This window comes from Lynx rufus, unplaced genomic scaffold (genome assembly GCF_022079265.1).
Source record: "Lynx rufus isolate CCGP_SWC_20201006 ecotype Redwood Valley unplaced genomic scaffold, mLynRuf1.p SCAF_6, whole genome shotgun sequence".
In the NCBI taxonomy this organism is placed as follows: domain Eukaryota; kingdom Metazoa; phylum Chordata; class Mammalia; order Carnivora; family Felidae; genus Lynx; species Lynx rufus.
The window spans coordinates 111,451,158-111,463,656 of NW_025814878.1; the positions used below are offsets into that span (position 1 = coordinate 111,451,158).

The 12,499-nt window shown below is 48.8% G+C and overlaps 1 protein-coding gene across 4 annotated transcripts in view; it reads right to left on the reverse strand.

Moving 5' to 3' along the window:
• The window catches only part of BRPF3 (bromodomain and PHD finger containing 3), a 34,014-nt gene that overhangs the window by 11,629 nt on the left and 9,886 nt on the right, over nucleotides 1-12,499 (reverse strand). For all 4 annotated transcript variants that reach the window (XR_006966073.1, XM_047101438.1, XM_047101437.1 and 1 more), the window contains 6 exons: nucleotides 11,877-12,008; nucleotides 9,277-9,405; nucleotides 8,674-8,986; nucleotides 7,641-7,943; nucleotides 5,515-6,021; nucleotides 2,582-2,675 (listed from right to left, as the gene is read on the reverse strand). Coding sequence is in view for 3 of the 4 variants with exons in the window: in XM_047101438.1 (XP_046957394.1) it covers nucleotides 2,582-2,675; nucleotides 5,515-6,021; nucleotides 7,641-7,943; nucleotides 8,674-8,986; nucleotides 9,277-9,405; nucleotides 11,877-12,008 (1,478 nt within the window). In the remaining variant the exon portion in view is untranslated. The remainder of the gene's footprint in view (nucleotides 1-2,581; nucleotides 2,676-5,514; nucleotides 6,022-7,640; nucleotides 7,944-8,673; nucleotides 8,987-9,276; nucleotides 9,406-11,876; nucleotides 12,009-12,499) is intronic.

Sequence of the window (12,499 nt, forward strand, 5' to 3'; positions counted from 1 at the left end):
AGTTCCCACTCATCCTATAAAAATCTGTCACTGTGCTTAGAGACTCTGAGGCCTCTCAAAGTTCATTATTCTGGAGCTGGGGAGACATCTTCAAATATAACAGAAGAGGGCACAACAAGGTGTTTAAAAGAGAAACTCTGGAGCCAGACTACCTGGGTTCAGAACCTGGCTCTTATCTGTTTGTTTATGTTAATGTTTATTTATTTATTTTGAGAGAGAAAGAGACACATATGTACACAGAGCAAGCAGGGGAGGGGAAGAGGGAGAGAGAGAATCTCAAGCAGGCTCTGTGCTGTCAGTGCAGAGCCCAATGTGGGGCTCAATCTCATGAAACGCGGGATCATGACCTGAGCTGAAATCGAAAGTCTGACGCTTAACCTACTGAGCCACCCAGGCGCCCCTGGAACCTGTCTCTTCTATTCATGAGTTCCATGATGTTGAGCAAGTTACCTACCTTCTCTGAGGCTGCTGTGAGGATTTAATAGATTGATACACAGAAAACACTCAGTACAGCACATACCAACTACTCAATAAATGGCAGATGATAGTTACGTGGCAAATATTATATGAAGAGCAGTAAATTTTAATGCCTCACTTTAAGTATTATAAACTACTAATGTTGTACTATCAAATGATGAGCTCTGAGACAGATGAGCTTAGTAAAATAAGAGGCAACACCAAAACTAGGTCCATGTATTCCTGTTTCATAGAAAAAGCACACGTGACTTGATATGGCCTGTGTTTCAGTCCTCTTTCCACATTACACAGACCAAAGCAGACAACCCAATCTATAATTATTCTGTTTACTGGTTTAACACTCATCTCCCCCTTCTAGAAGATAAGCTCCATGAGAACACATACCTTTATCAGTACTTAGAACAATGTCTGGCTTGAAGTAGGTGCTCAATTATTAATAACCAAAAGCATGACCCATAGAAAGAGGGAGCAGCTCCAATTTCCTCAGAAAATCATCAGGAAAGATAAACCCAGGGACAGGTGGGGAGGGGAATGGGATTAGTGACCACAGGTTCCTTCAAGGCTCTTTCTGATTCTGGGAGTAGAGGATTCTAGTCTAATTAGTAAGTAAAATCTTCCTTTATGTACTTACCACCACAGTGGGGCAGGGGGAGGAAAGAAAGAAAAAGAAAAAAAATCCTGCAGTTGCAGTCCTGAATCTCCTGTTTTAAACCCTGAAATTCCACTGAGGTCCACTGAGTTAAAAAGGAAATGCCTTCCAAGGGCATTGTTTCCACACTGAGCAGGGCTCCAGACAAATCGGCGGCACAGACTGGAGTTCTGCAGAAAGGCAAACACACAGTCTGACCAGCAGGCTGACCAGAGCCTAGTCTGGCTTTCTTCTTGTGGTTCATGGCTGGGAAGACTGTCCTTCGTGGCGTGAAAAGCCCAACACACCTTCCACCTTTAGTCAAGGGCTAGGAGGGGACAGTTTGATAACCCCACTCCTTCCCCACCCCAACGAACTGGGTTTCCAGGCACCATTACCTTTGAAGGGAGTTAAGAATTCCCACCCAGGACTGAGGTGAAACCATTTTGTAGGATTCCAAAAGCTCTGCCTCCTCTATGCCTAGTAACTATGTTTTTCCCATTCATTCCCCCATATCTCTAGAAACCATGGAGGAAGACAGCTAAGGCAATTCTGAGGCTTGATGGGAGGAAAATCTCAAAGCAACCACGGAAAGCTGGGCTATGCCACAGTAAGGGGCCTCCCGTACCCACCACCCAGGAGCCCAGGAGCCACGGTAGAGTACCTGACAGAACATAATGCTCAACCTGCCTTGGAAGCACTTCAAACACTGCTGCCCTGGGACCTTTCCTCCCCTACTCGGAACTGAGGATCCATTCAGTAGCCATGTGGGGGGCCAGTAATTAGCCTTCAGGACAACTTGTTTCTCCTGTGTGGCACTGAGGGTCTCCCATTTCCAAGAGTCCCGCAGCCCCCAATTTCTTGCAGAGTACACTTAACACAGAGTAAGGATTCAATAAACTCGACTTGGAAGAAACTTTAACATTTTGGTCTCAGAAATCCTCCCTTCTGGTAAAAGAACAGGAAAAGAAACCCATCCTTTCCCAGCTCAAGGAGGATAGAAGAGCTAGGGCCTTTGAATAAAAGGCCATTCTGAACTTCCTATCTGCCCATTTCTTACTCCCATACCACACCTCTACAGAGGCCTTTGCTATGATGCCCCAAAAGGCAAAGAGCAAAACTATGTCTGTAACTGGGTTATCAGAGTGGGCCAGGGGTGTGGGTGGGGGATTGGCTCAACTTCGCTGGGCGATACAGATTTGGCTGTCCCTGCCCTCTGGAGCCAAATTCGGCTTCACAAACCCTATAAAGCATCAGCATCACTCCTCCCCTCCTAGTCGGATCAGGCCTGTGAGTCAAGGGTCACACTGTTTCCTAGGAGCTACCAGAGTTACAGACCAGAGGCCTCAGGAAACAGCAGGGGTGGAGGAAGAAAAACCTTAGATAAGCAGGAGGAGGCTCCATCTGTGGTTGAATGGAGAATACAGGGACAGGTGGAGGAGCTGCCAACAAAGCTTTGGGAACAACTGTTCTTACCTGCAAGCTTCAAATGCCAGTCCACCACTGAGACCCAAACTACATTCTGAGTCAGACCCGCTTTCGGTGTGTTTTCCAAATCCGTTGGTCACGCCTGCCAAGGACACATAGTGTAAGCCTGAGTGCAGAAACCCCCCTTCCCCTGACACATGCTGCAGTGTGAAGTGGCCACCTGAGGAGGGGTGGAAAGGATGGTTGTTGCTTCCTGCATGGGAAATGGGTCTCGGGCAGTGGAAAGACCCTGATAAAGGTTTGGGGGAAATGTTGGCTAGGGAAATAAGTAGACCCCGCATTTTCCTTCTCATCCTTCTGGTTCAACTTGAAGGAAAACACAGCACACAGCTCACACCAGTTACTGTCATTTGGCCACAAAATGAAATACCAAGACTTCCCCACTCTGGCTGGCTCACAAGTCCCTAATTCTGCTTCTAATTTCAAGCCTCAATTATCAGGGAGTCTCCTCTGCCTCTTCGGGAGCCCACCCGCCTTGCCTCTTCAGATAAACACTCACGCCCTATCCATCACACAGCTGGCAACAGTGAGCTTCATTCTTTTGGGATGGTGTCAGCGGAGGCTGGGACAGGAGAAGGGCTGTGTCAGCCACACCCTGAGATCTCCAGCAGAGCTAGTCAGAGCTGGGGGACTTCAACAGATCTAGAGCAGACTGGACCTTCCTGGGGTGGGAAGACAGAATTCCCTGGGTTCTAAGCAAGGCTCTGAAATACAGGTCCTTTTTCCTCTTTAACCTCTGCTTCTCCTTTTGTGAACATAGTATCTTCTTCTTCTTTATAGAGGACAGTACTGAGTATGAATGAGAAGTCTGTTTATAGAAGGCAGCCGTATGGAAGCAAATGAAGACTGGTCATCCCAGGGACAGGAGGAGGCTCATCGGCTGTAGAGGCTTCAACTCTATCATCTGGTTCCTAACCACAATCCAGACAGAGTCCTACAAGTCTGGCAGCTGAGCCAAGCGCTTGAGATCTAAGTCACAGATACCTTGGCCAAAAAACTGTGAGGCAAGTTACACCACCTGTAAGAGCAGGTGCCTGAGCCAACACATCTGGACTCTAACCTGGCTCTGTCTCGAACATTATGGCTTCCGTTTAAATCACGAAGCCAGCTGTGCCTCAGCTGCCAAAGATCAATACCTGTTCTTGTGAGACTCCACTAAGGTCATACAGAAATATTCCTGGGTGCCAGGCCACTGCGATGGGGGACAAACAGATTCTAGTAGGTTCCCCAAGCAGTGGGCCCTCTTTAGGTTGGATGAGCCTGATATCCAGACCTATTTCCTATTAGAGGGATTTTTCATTTTTAGTGCACAGCATTCTCAGGGTTGTTTGGCTAGTCCTGATACAGTGCAGACAATGACAACAGTAACTGCTACCATCGACTGCTGTATGCCAAGTACTTTATACAGACTATTTCCAATTCTTGGAGCCCTGCAAGATAGATATCACTAGTCCCATGTTAGAAATAAGGAACAAGCTTGAAAGGTTAATTAATCTGCCCCAGGATACACAGGTGGTCAGAAGATGGGATATGAACCCAGGTCTGCCTAACTCCAAGCCTCAGACTCGATTCTATGAACTAATCTACTCCCTTAATACGGGGAAGCTTGGGCCAAACGGGAAGGGAAGGTATTGTTGGAAACAAAGTGTTAAGAAGGAAGAGAGAAGTATGTGCTAGCCAAATAGCCCAAAACCACCACATAAAAAGGCAAGAGAGGGACATGAAGAGCACAAGCCAAGAGTAGGCCCCTCCCCACCAAGTAAGCTCACCTCCCATATTTCACTAAGACTAAACCACACCATCCAGAAAAGAAGCCCTGCATATGCAGGCTCACCTCACCCATCCAGCCTTGGCTCCCGATGCTTCAGGAAGCCCCTCTCCAAACTGTCCTTCACAGGGATTCTGTCCTTGCTTCCATATACCCAGGCCTGAGCCTTCGCTCCATCTACTCCCTTCTTTTCTGATCTCTTCCCACAGGGCCAGCTCAGGCACCACCTTCATGGAACCTTCCTGACTCTTCTAGCTCCTAGTTGCTAAACACCTCCAGCAGTGCTGTCACCTAACACATAATCACATACTATCTGGCACCATAACATCTCTGCACCTTTGCTCCCCACTGGACCATGAATTCTTCCAGAGCTGGAACTCAGTCCGACTCATTGTATGACCCCCTGTGACCAGCTTGTGCTGGATGTGTAGTAAGGACCCTTTAGTATGGCAGCCGCCATTACCTACCTCTGGAACCTCATCTCTAACCATGCCCTGGCTAACTCTGCTCCAGCCACACTGGTTTCCCCACTATTCCCCAGGCATGCGGGCATGTTCCCACCACCAGGGCCTGTGCACCTACTAGTTTATCTTTTTGAAGTGTTCTCCCCCAGAAACCCAAATAGCCCATGCCTTCAACTCCCTCAAATCTTTACTCAAATGTCCCCTCCCCAAGTCTCCCCTGGCCACCTTCTCTAATACCACCCCAGTATCCCCTATTCCCCTTCCCTGCTAGATTTTTCTCCATAGCTTCTGATACAAGGTACAATTCACTCATTTGTTTTTAGTCTTTCTCCTCTACAAGGGAGATTTTTGTCTTCTGTTCAAGGACTTTTTTCCCCCCAGTGCCTAAATATCTGATGAATGAAGGAACTAAAGTCAAGGCAGGAACCACTTTATCATATATAGCTTTGCATTCCCTTCAAGGCCAAAGAAAGCCCCAGACACAATGTGGCCCTCTCAAATTACTTTCTCAAAGCCTCTTCTCCAGGCCACTACTCATGTGCCAGGCACAACTATAAGCTACGGATCCCTCAATGGTTCTACTGGCGTCCACAGGGACCATTAGGGAGGCAGCCAACTAGGGGAGGTGCTGGCTGGCAAGGCAAAGCAGGAAAGCAGATGAGAAGTAGAGAAGTCACAGGCGTGGTCACCTGTCTCCTCCTCCTGCTGGGGGGACCTCTCCCCTTCGCTCTCACTACAGCTCCTGCTCCTTGGCCGCTTCCGGGAGTGCCGTTCATCCTCGATGCTGGCCGGAGAGGCAGGAGAGCCCACTGTACCATGGTCCTCACCATTCTCTGGGGCCCTATCTGGGCTCCTCTGTAGCTTAACTCCATTTTTGGCCTTCTTGAAGAGGACGGATGTGCGGCGGCCCACGCCACTGAGTGGGGCACCAGCAGGGGTCTCAGGGGGCATGAGAGACACTCTGTTGATGCCATTGTCACTGAGCAGGCGTTGCAGGGGCTCACTCCCTATCTGCAGAGGTGATTTTTCCAAGAGCTCATCTTCTTCCACCTTTCTGGGCTTTAGGAATCGGCTTGGAGGCTTACTATCATTAATGGGTTTCAGAGTAGGGGGATCCGGAGGGGAGTCTTGCTCAGACAGGGAAGGTGCAGGCCCAGTGGGCTCGAGGGTTGGTGGGGGAGGCAGTATGGAGTCATCTGTTAGAGAAAAAGAGAACCTGCTTGAACATTTTAGAAAAGGTCTGCCCCTACAAGCCAGATAATGACTCTGATAAGCAAGAACCAAAGGCATTGGTTCTTGACATGTATCCCAGGTCTCCCATCTGAGGCAAAAAGAATGTAGGATTAAGTTTTATCTACATTAGTAATTCTAAACCCTATACATGAGAATCATCTAGGAAGTTTCTTAAAAATTCCAGCGTCAAGGTCCGATCCAAGACCAACTGAAACCAAATCTCTAATGATGGGGTAAAGCTTTACCAGGTGAATCTGATGAAGTGAGAATTACAAAACATTACTCCACACCTGAGAAAGCTGAAAGCTACCTGGCTTAATCAATAATCAGTTAAGTCTCAGCTTCACAGATTAGAGGTGTACAGCTCTCATTAGACTCAAGTGTTTTCCCTTCTGTCAATGTGTTCTGTTTCCTATCACCCAAGTGAAGCAAGGAGGACAAGCAGAAAGAGTAAGTTTATAAATGTGAAAAAGTGAGAGCAAGTAAGTTAAATCAGTGGCTCCCAAACATGTCTGTTCACTTACTATCTTGAAACTTTTAAAAATTAGAATTTCCAAGCCACAGCCCAGACTTCCTTAATCTGAATCTCTGGGATGTAAGGCCTGGGAATTTTGTTTTGAAACCCTCTGGAAGAAGCTGTTATAGCCGGTCAGTGGGCAGGACTCTGCACGGCCACAGCCCAGGAGTGGGATACAAGTGGCATGCTGGTTGCCACACAGGGAATCAGGAAGTCACTGCCAAATGTGACCTCCCAGCCACGTCCTTATTCTCAGCCAACCTAAAATAAAATGGGCCATTCCTTGCAGTTTGGGCCCTGGAGAGAACTACCCTCTGGAGATAACTCCGAACCCTTCTAGACTGTGCGGATGACAGACCCTCCCCAAGCTGTAGGCTTAGCTCTGAGGACCTGTATTAAGGGAGACAATTCTGTCCCCAACGAAGTGGGGAGGATGGAAAGCAGCTCAGTTTTAAGGCTGGGTCTCTGAGAATCACTTCCCCAGATGTCTCTTGCGATCTGACCTTTCTGCTTAGGATGGGCCTGTAGACTTGGCCAGCTGGGGTCAAAGCCATGAGGTAGTTCAAGAAGCCAGACCATCTTTAGGGTCTTTCTTCCTTTTCTGTCCTCCCACACCACAACCTAACCTGCTCTAAAAAAGCCTATCTACATGATGGTAGATGAGCAAATATTTAACTCATATGTGCAGTATAGCCATTATCAGGTACAAAATACTGTAATACTTCTTTATTAGTTAGTACAGAGCTGCTGGGCCCCAGCCTCTAAAACTCCCCAAACCTGTCCACAATCTAGCAACTAAATATCCCCATCAGTGGTCCCCAGAACCGACTCCAATGCAACAGCCAACATCTACTCTGATGAATTTTGGTCTCTACTGATTATTAAATATTTTGAATATCATCCCTGGATATACATGGAAGCATGACCTCTCCAAGGATTTTTGCTTGCCCACAAGGGTCTGACCTAAACTCAGGAAAGGATGCTTGCACCATCCTTGAGATTTTAGCTTAACCCTTACTCCCTTAGTTTGGCCTCCAACCCCCTGTCTGCCCCTGATTGTCTCACCTCTGTCCCCATCATCTTCTGGCTCCTCCTGTGGGGCCTGCTCCAGCACAGCCACATCCCCCTGGGGCCCTGCTGGCAGCTCCCCATTGGACACAGTCTTGTTCAGTGATGGTGGCTGTGGTGGTGGTGGCTGTGCCAGCTTCTGCCGAAGGGCATTGATCTCCCTGCGCAGGAGGCGGACGCGACGGGTCCGGGCCCCGCTGGACCGCATGGCGCTCACCAGGTCCAATTTCTCCAGCAGCTCCTTCAGCTGCACCTCCGGGGACAAGTGGGCCCGGTTCTCTGGGATGAGGATGTTGTCCACTGCCAGGGAGAAGGGAGGACAGAAGGGCTGAAGGATCTGCCCAGCCCAGGGCAAGGGGAAGGGGCTGAATCCTTTGGATGCAAAATATTCTCCTGGAATGCCTGGGCCAGTGGCTTCCAGCAGCGTCACTGTGGGGCCCTGGCCCTGGTAACACCGTTGCCCGGAGGGCAGCCACAGGGACAAGGTCAGAATCTGGGAAACATCTGCAGGAAGCTGTTCACAGTCATAATTACAGGCTCTGGGGAGCAGGCACGAGGCAGCTTGGCAATCTCCTGGGCCTGAGTGACTGGCTACTGCCATCGAGAAGCAGAGAGCAGGGGCAGGCAGAGTGTGGGGCTCAGAGGCAATTCCATTTTTCTGGTCCTCTACTTGCACTCTTCTGAATGAGCCAGACATACACTAGCATTGCACTCTCCCTGCCCCATGCTCTGGACGCTGTATAGAGGGCATCCAGAAGAGGAAGACCCCTGGTAAGGATTTAAGTTTTCAAACAGACAGCCAGTACCTGATTCCTTTTCCTACCATTCAAGAAATAGTGAATTCGTTAAACTTTAGCTCCTAGAACTATTGCAAGCCACAAGCAGGAATATCCCAGTCTGGGCCTACCCTCAGCTCTCCTCGTGTCTACCCTAAATAGCTCCAAGGCCCACCCTGATCCCTGGCTCTCTGGGCTCCATCCCTGTGCCTCCTCTTGGTCCCTCTCCTCCCCACCCATCCAAGGCTTCTCACCGTCTTCCCAGGAGAAGCGGTAAAAGTCCTCCAATTTGGGTGACTCAGGCAAGTGGGTGCCCCTCTCGGGGTCATAGCCGATGTTCTCTGCCTGCCGCCGGGCATGCCGCAGGATGGCCCCTCCCAGGTCCCGCAGGCGGACAGCTGCTCGGTGGAAAATTGTGTCTTTAGCATTATACTTCATGCAGTTGGTAACTATAAGGTTAAAGTCCTCCTCAAACTCCTCCAAGGTGCGGTACAGGTGGGACTCCAGCTTCCGCCTCATGGTAGAAAAATCCATTGGCTTGGATATGAATTCCAGGTAATCTGGAACCTAAACATATAAAACCTGTACAATTACAACAACCATTTACTAGCCAAACAGGTGCACCCTTCACCAGCACTCTTGCCTCCCCATTTTCTGGTTTGGCACGCTGCACAGTCAGAGCCCCAGGGCCCTGGCCCACCCTGGCCTGCTAACTCCTCACCATGGGCAAGTCTACTAGCTTTGCCAGAAACCCCCAGGTGTCATACACCCTGTGGCCTGACCCCTTCCTGGCCTACTCAGACCCTGTTTCCAGTCCAGGAGGGGCTCACTGCTCAGGAAGTGGTGGGGGAACTTGCCTCACTCAGGTTGACAGGTTCGGCAAAGATGTGTGCCGGATCCTTCTCCTGCAGCAAGTCCAGTGTGGTTCTCAGCAGAACATTGAATGGCATAAGCTCCAGCTCCATCGCGGCCTGCTGGACTTTGACCTGTGCAGAAGGTGGAAAGAGATCAGGACACCCTCTGCGAAGAGGCACCAAACTTTTTCTTGATTACTTTTACCAATCACGTACAACAAATTTTCACAGGATATTAAGCTGACCGGTATATGAGGAGAGATCACCCAACTTTCAGCCTAGAAATAACGACCAACAGCTACTGCTGTGTGAATGTTCCCTACATATCGAGCACCGTACCAAAACTTACAATAACAGTTAACGCTTTCATAGTCCTTCCTAAATGCCAAGTAACATTCTAACCATTTTATGGAACATTAACAACTATATCAGGTAGGTACAGATGAGGTGTTTTACATGGAGAAAACTGAGGCACAGAGAGACTGACCAGCCCAAGGCCACATAGCCAGTAATGAGCAGAATAGGGATTTAGTCTCAGCCTGATTCCACAGTGTGTGCTCTTGACTACTATGCCACACTGCTTCTCTACTTATGTTACTTTGATTAATCATCACAATAATCCTGAGGGAGAAATTATTATCCTCATTTTACAAATCTGGAATCTGAGATTTGGAAGTATAATGAGGAGTCACTAACCCAATGAGACAGGACTTGAACCTAGCTTTGTCTTAGTCCAAAGAGCACACTGATGATTTAAAATGTGACTCGGGGGGCGCCTGGGTGGCGCAGTCGGTTAAGCGTCCGACTTCAGCCAGGTCACGATCTCGCGGTCCGTGAGTTCGAGCCCCGCGTCGGGCTCTGGGCTGATGGCTCAGAGCCTGGAGCCTGTTTCAGATTCTGTGTCTCCCTCTCTCTCTGCCCCTCCCCCGTTCATGCTCTGTCTCTCTCTGTCCCAAAAATAAATAAACGTTGAAAAAAAAAAAAATTAAAAAAATAAAATGTGACTCGGGCCAGCATTCCCACTTAGTATGCTAAGCTATTGATCCCATTGGCCTTGAGGCCATCTTGGGATAACTAAGGCCTCTAGGCTCACCTCCTCAGGCAGCAAGAAGCCTCACATATATACAGTGACAGTAGTACATTGCACAAATGTTATTTTCTATGTATGCCCTAATGCTAAAAGGTTGGGAAGCCACAGATTAGATTATGAAATGTTTCTTCTTCTTAGTGACATCAAAATAGGCCTGACTGCTTCCTTTCCCCATCTCTCTGAACCAGAGGCAAGAAGAAAAGCTCAGCTGTGCGACCAAGACTGGGATGGAACAGACAGTCTGAATCCATAGAGAAGGTCCTGAGATGTCCTCTATGCCACCCACACACACTATGTATGGCAAGAGCTGCCCAGTCTCAGAGATGGAAACTCAGACTACAGGTCTACAGAGAGAAGGGCTCGTGCTGGGGCTGAATAGTGAAGTAGGATTTGGAGAAAGAGAGAAAGGAACATCTTTAACCCAGGCCTCTGAAGCATGCAAGGAACAGCTGCTATTCCTAGACTGGAGAGAATGGTTTTGGCTTGTCACTGATCCAATTAATAGTATTTACTCTCTGCCCTGTGCAGAGTGCTGCAGTAGACACTTCAGGGAGACAGACTATCGATAATGGTGATGCTGACAGCTGACACTTCTATAGCTCCCATTGCACGCCAGGCACTGTTCTAAGCTCTTTATATATAGTAAGTCATCTAATTTTCACAACCTTCTGGTGTAGGTTCTATTATTACCCCCATTTTACAATCAAGGAAACTGAGGTATAAAGAGTTTAGCAATTTACCCAATGTCACATAAACACTAAATGACAGAACCAGATATAAAACCAGGTAGTCTGGTGCCACAGTTCATATTCCCAACCCCTCTGTTACACTACTACCTCAACGCTGCCCATGCTTAGAGGCTTAGAATCTCCTTGAGTCAAAGCTGGCAATTTGTTTTTAATTTTTTTAAATGTTTATTTATTTTGGGGAGGGGGAGGGAGAGAGACAGACAGAGTGTGCACACAAGTGGGGGAGGGGCAGAGACAGATAGAGATACAGAATCTGAAGCAGGTTCCATACTCTGAGTTGTCAGCACAGAGCCCGACATGGGGCTCGAACCCATGAACCGTGAGATCATGACCTGAGCTGAAGTCAGATGCTTAACCGACTGAGCCACCCAGGTGCCCGAGGTTGGAATATTTGAATGACTCAAGACCATAAGGGCCAAGTGAAAACTCTCAGAAGCTCCCAGGCCAGCTGCAATGCCCATCAGAATGGGCTGAGAAGCTTTTCAAAATACTCAAGGCCAGACTCCTGAGATTTTTTTGGTCAGAAACTCCAGGGATGGGCTCAAGCATATGATAATAGCTTATGTTTGAGGCCACCAGAAGCTGAATCCCCATAGTTAGAAGCCATGTGCAGCACCATACCAGTACAGAGTAGGCAGGCTTTGGAGGGCAGGAAGGCGAGAAAGGTGGCACCAGGCAGAGGCTCCTGGCTCTCCTGATGCCACACTGAGAGCGGGAGAAAAAGATTCTGAACAAGAACCCTGGAGCTGGGGGCTCTTCCTCACCTGTTCTCGCTTGAGCTTCTCTCTTTTCCGAATCAGCTCAATCAGCAGCCGCGCCCGCTCCAAGTCATGCCGGAGCTTCTGCCAGTATTTCAGCTCTTCCTTCACTGCACTGGTCTTCTCATCCTGCTCTCGCTGCAAGAAGGACAGGAAAGGAAGGAGGAGCTGGGGGCCTCCCTTTTACCCAGAGTGCCCTCCCTGTTCAAGTCTCACAGGGCCTCGGCAGGTGACAGCCCTTGACCCTTGCTGACCCTTCCACCCCTCCCTCTCCACCCATGCCCTCTTCCTCTGCTCCCCCAGCCTCGCAGCAATGTTTCTTGCATTGCCCCACAATAACCTTCACTGCTGGAGTGAGATATGTGACTGCTTCCTCTACCCCTGAGGACACCAGGGGGCAGCTGTGCCTCTCAGGGATAGAAAGAATTTCAGAAGGAAAACTAATAGACACCTCAAGGTGGAAAGAATTTCACCCTACAGCTTCGACTTGGCTAGAAAACAAAGTGAAGTTCTTACTACCAGCCTGTACTAACTGACTTGACCATATTTTAAAATACCACCAGCACCAAAAAAGATGATTCCTGCCCTAAAAGAGGTTACAGTATAGTTGGGGGAAGGCAGAGGCCTAG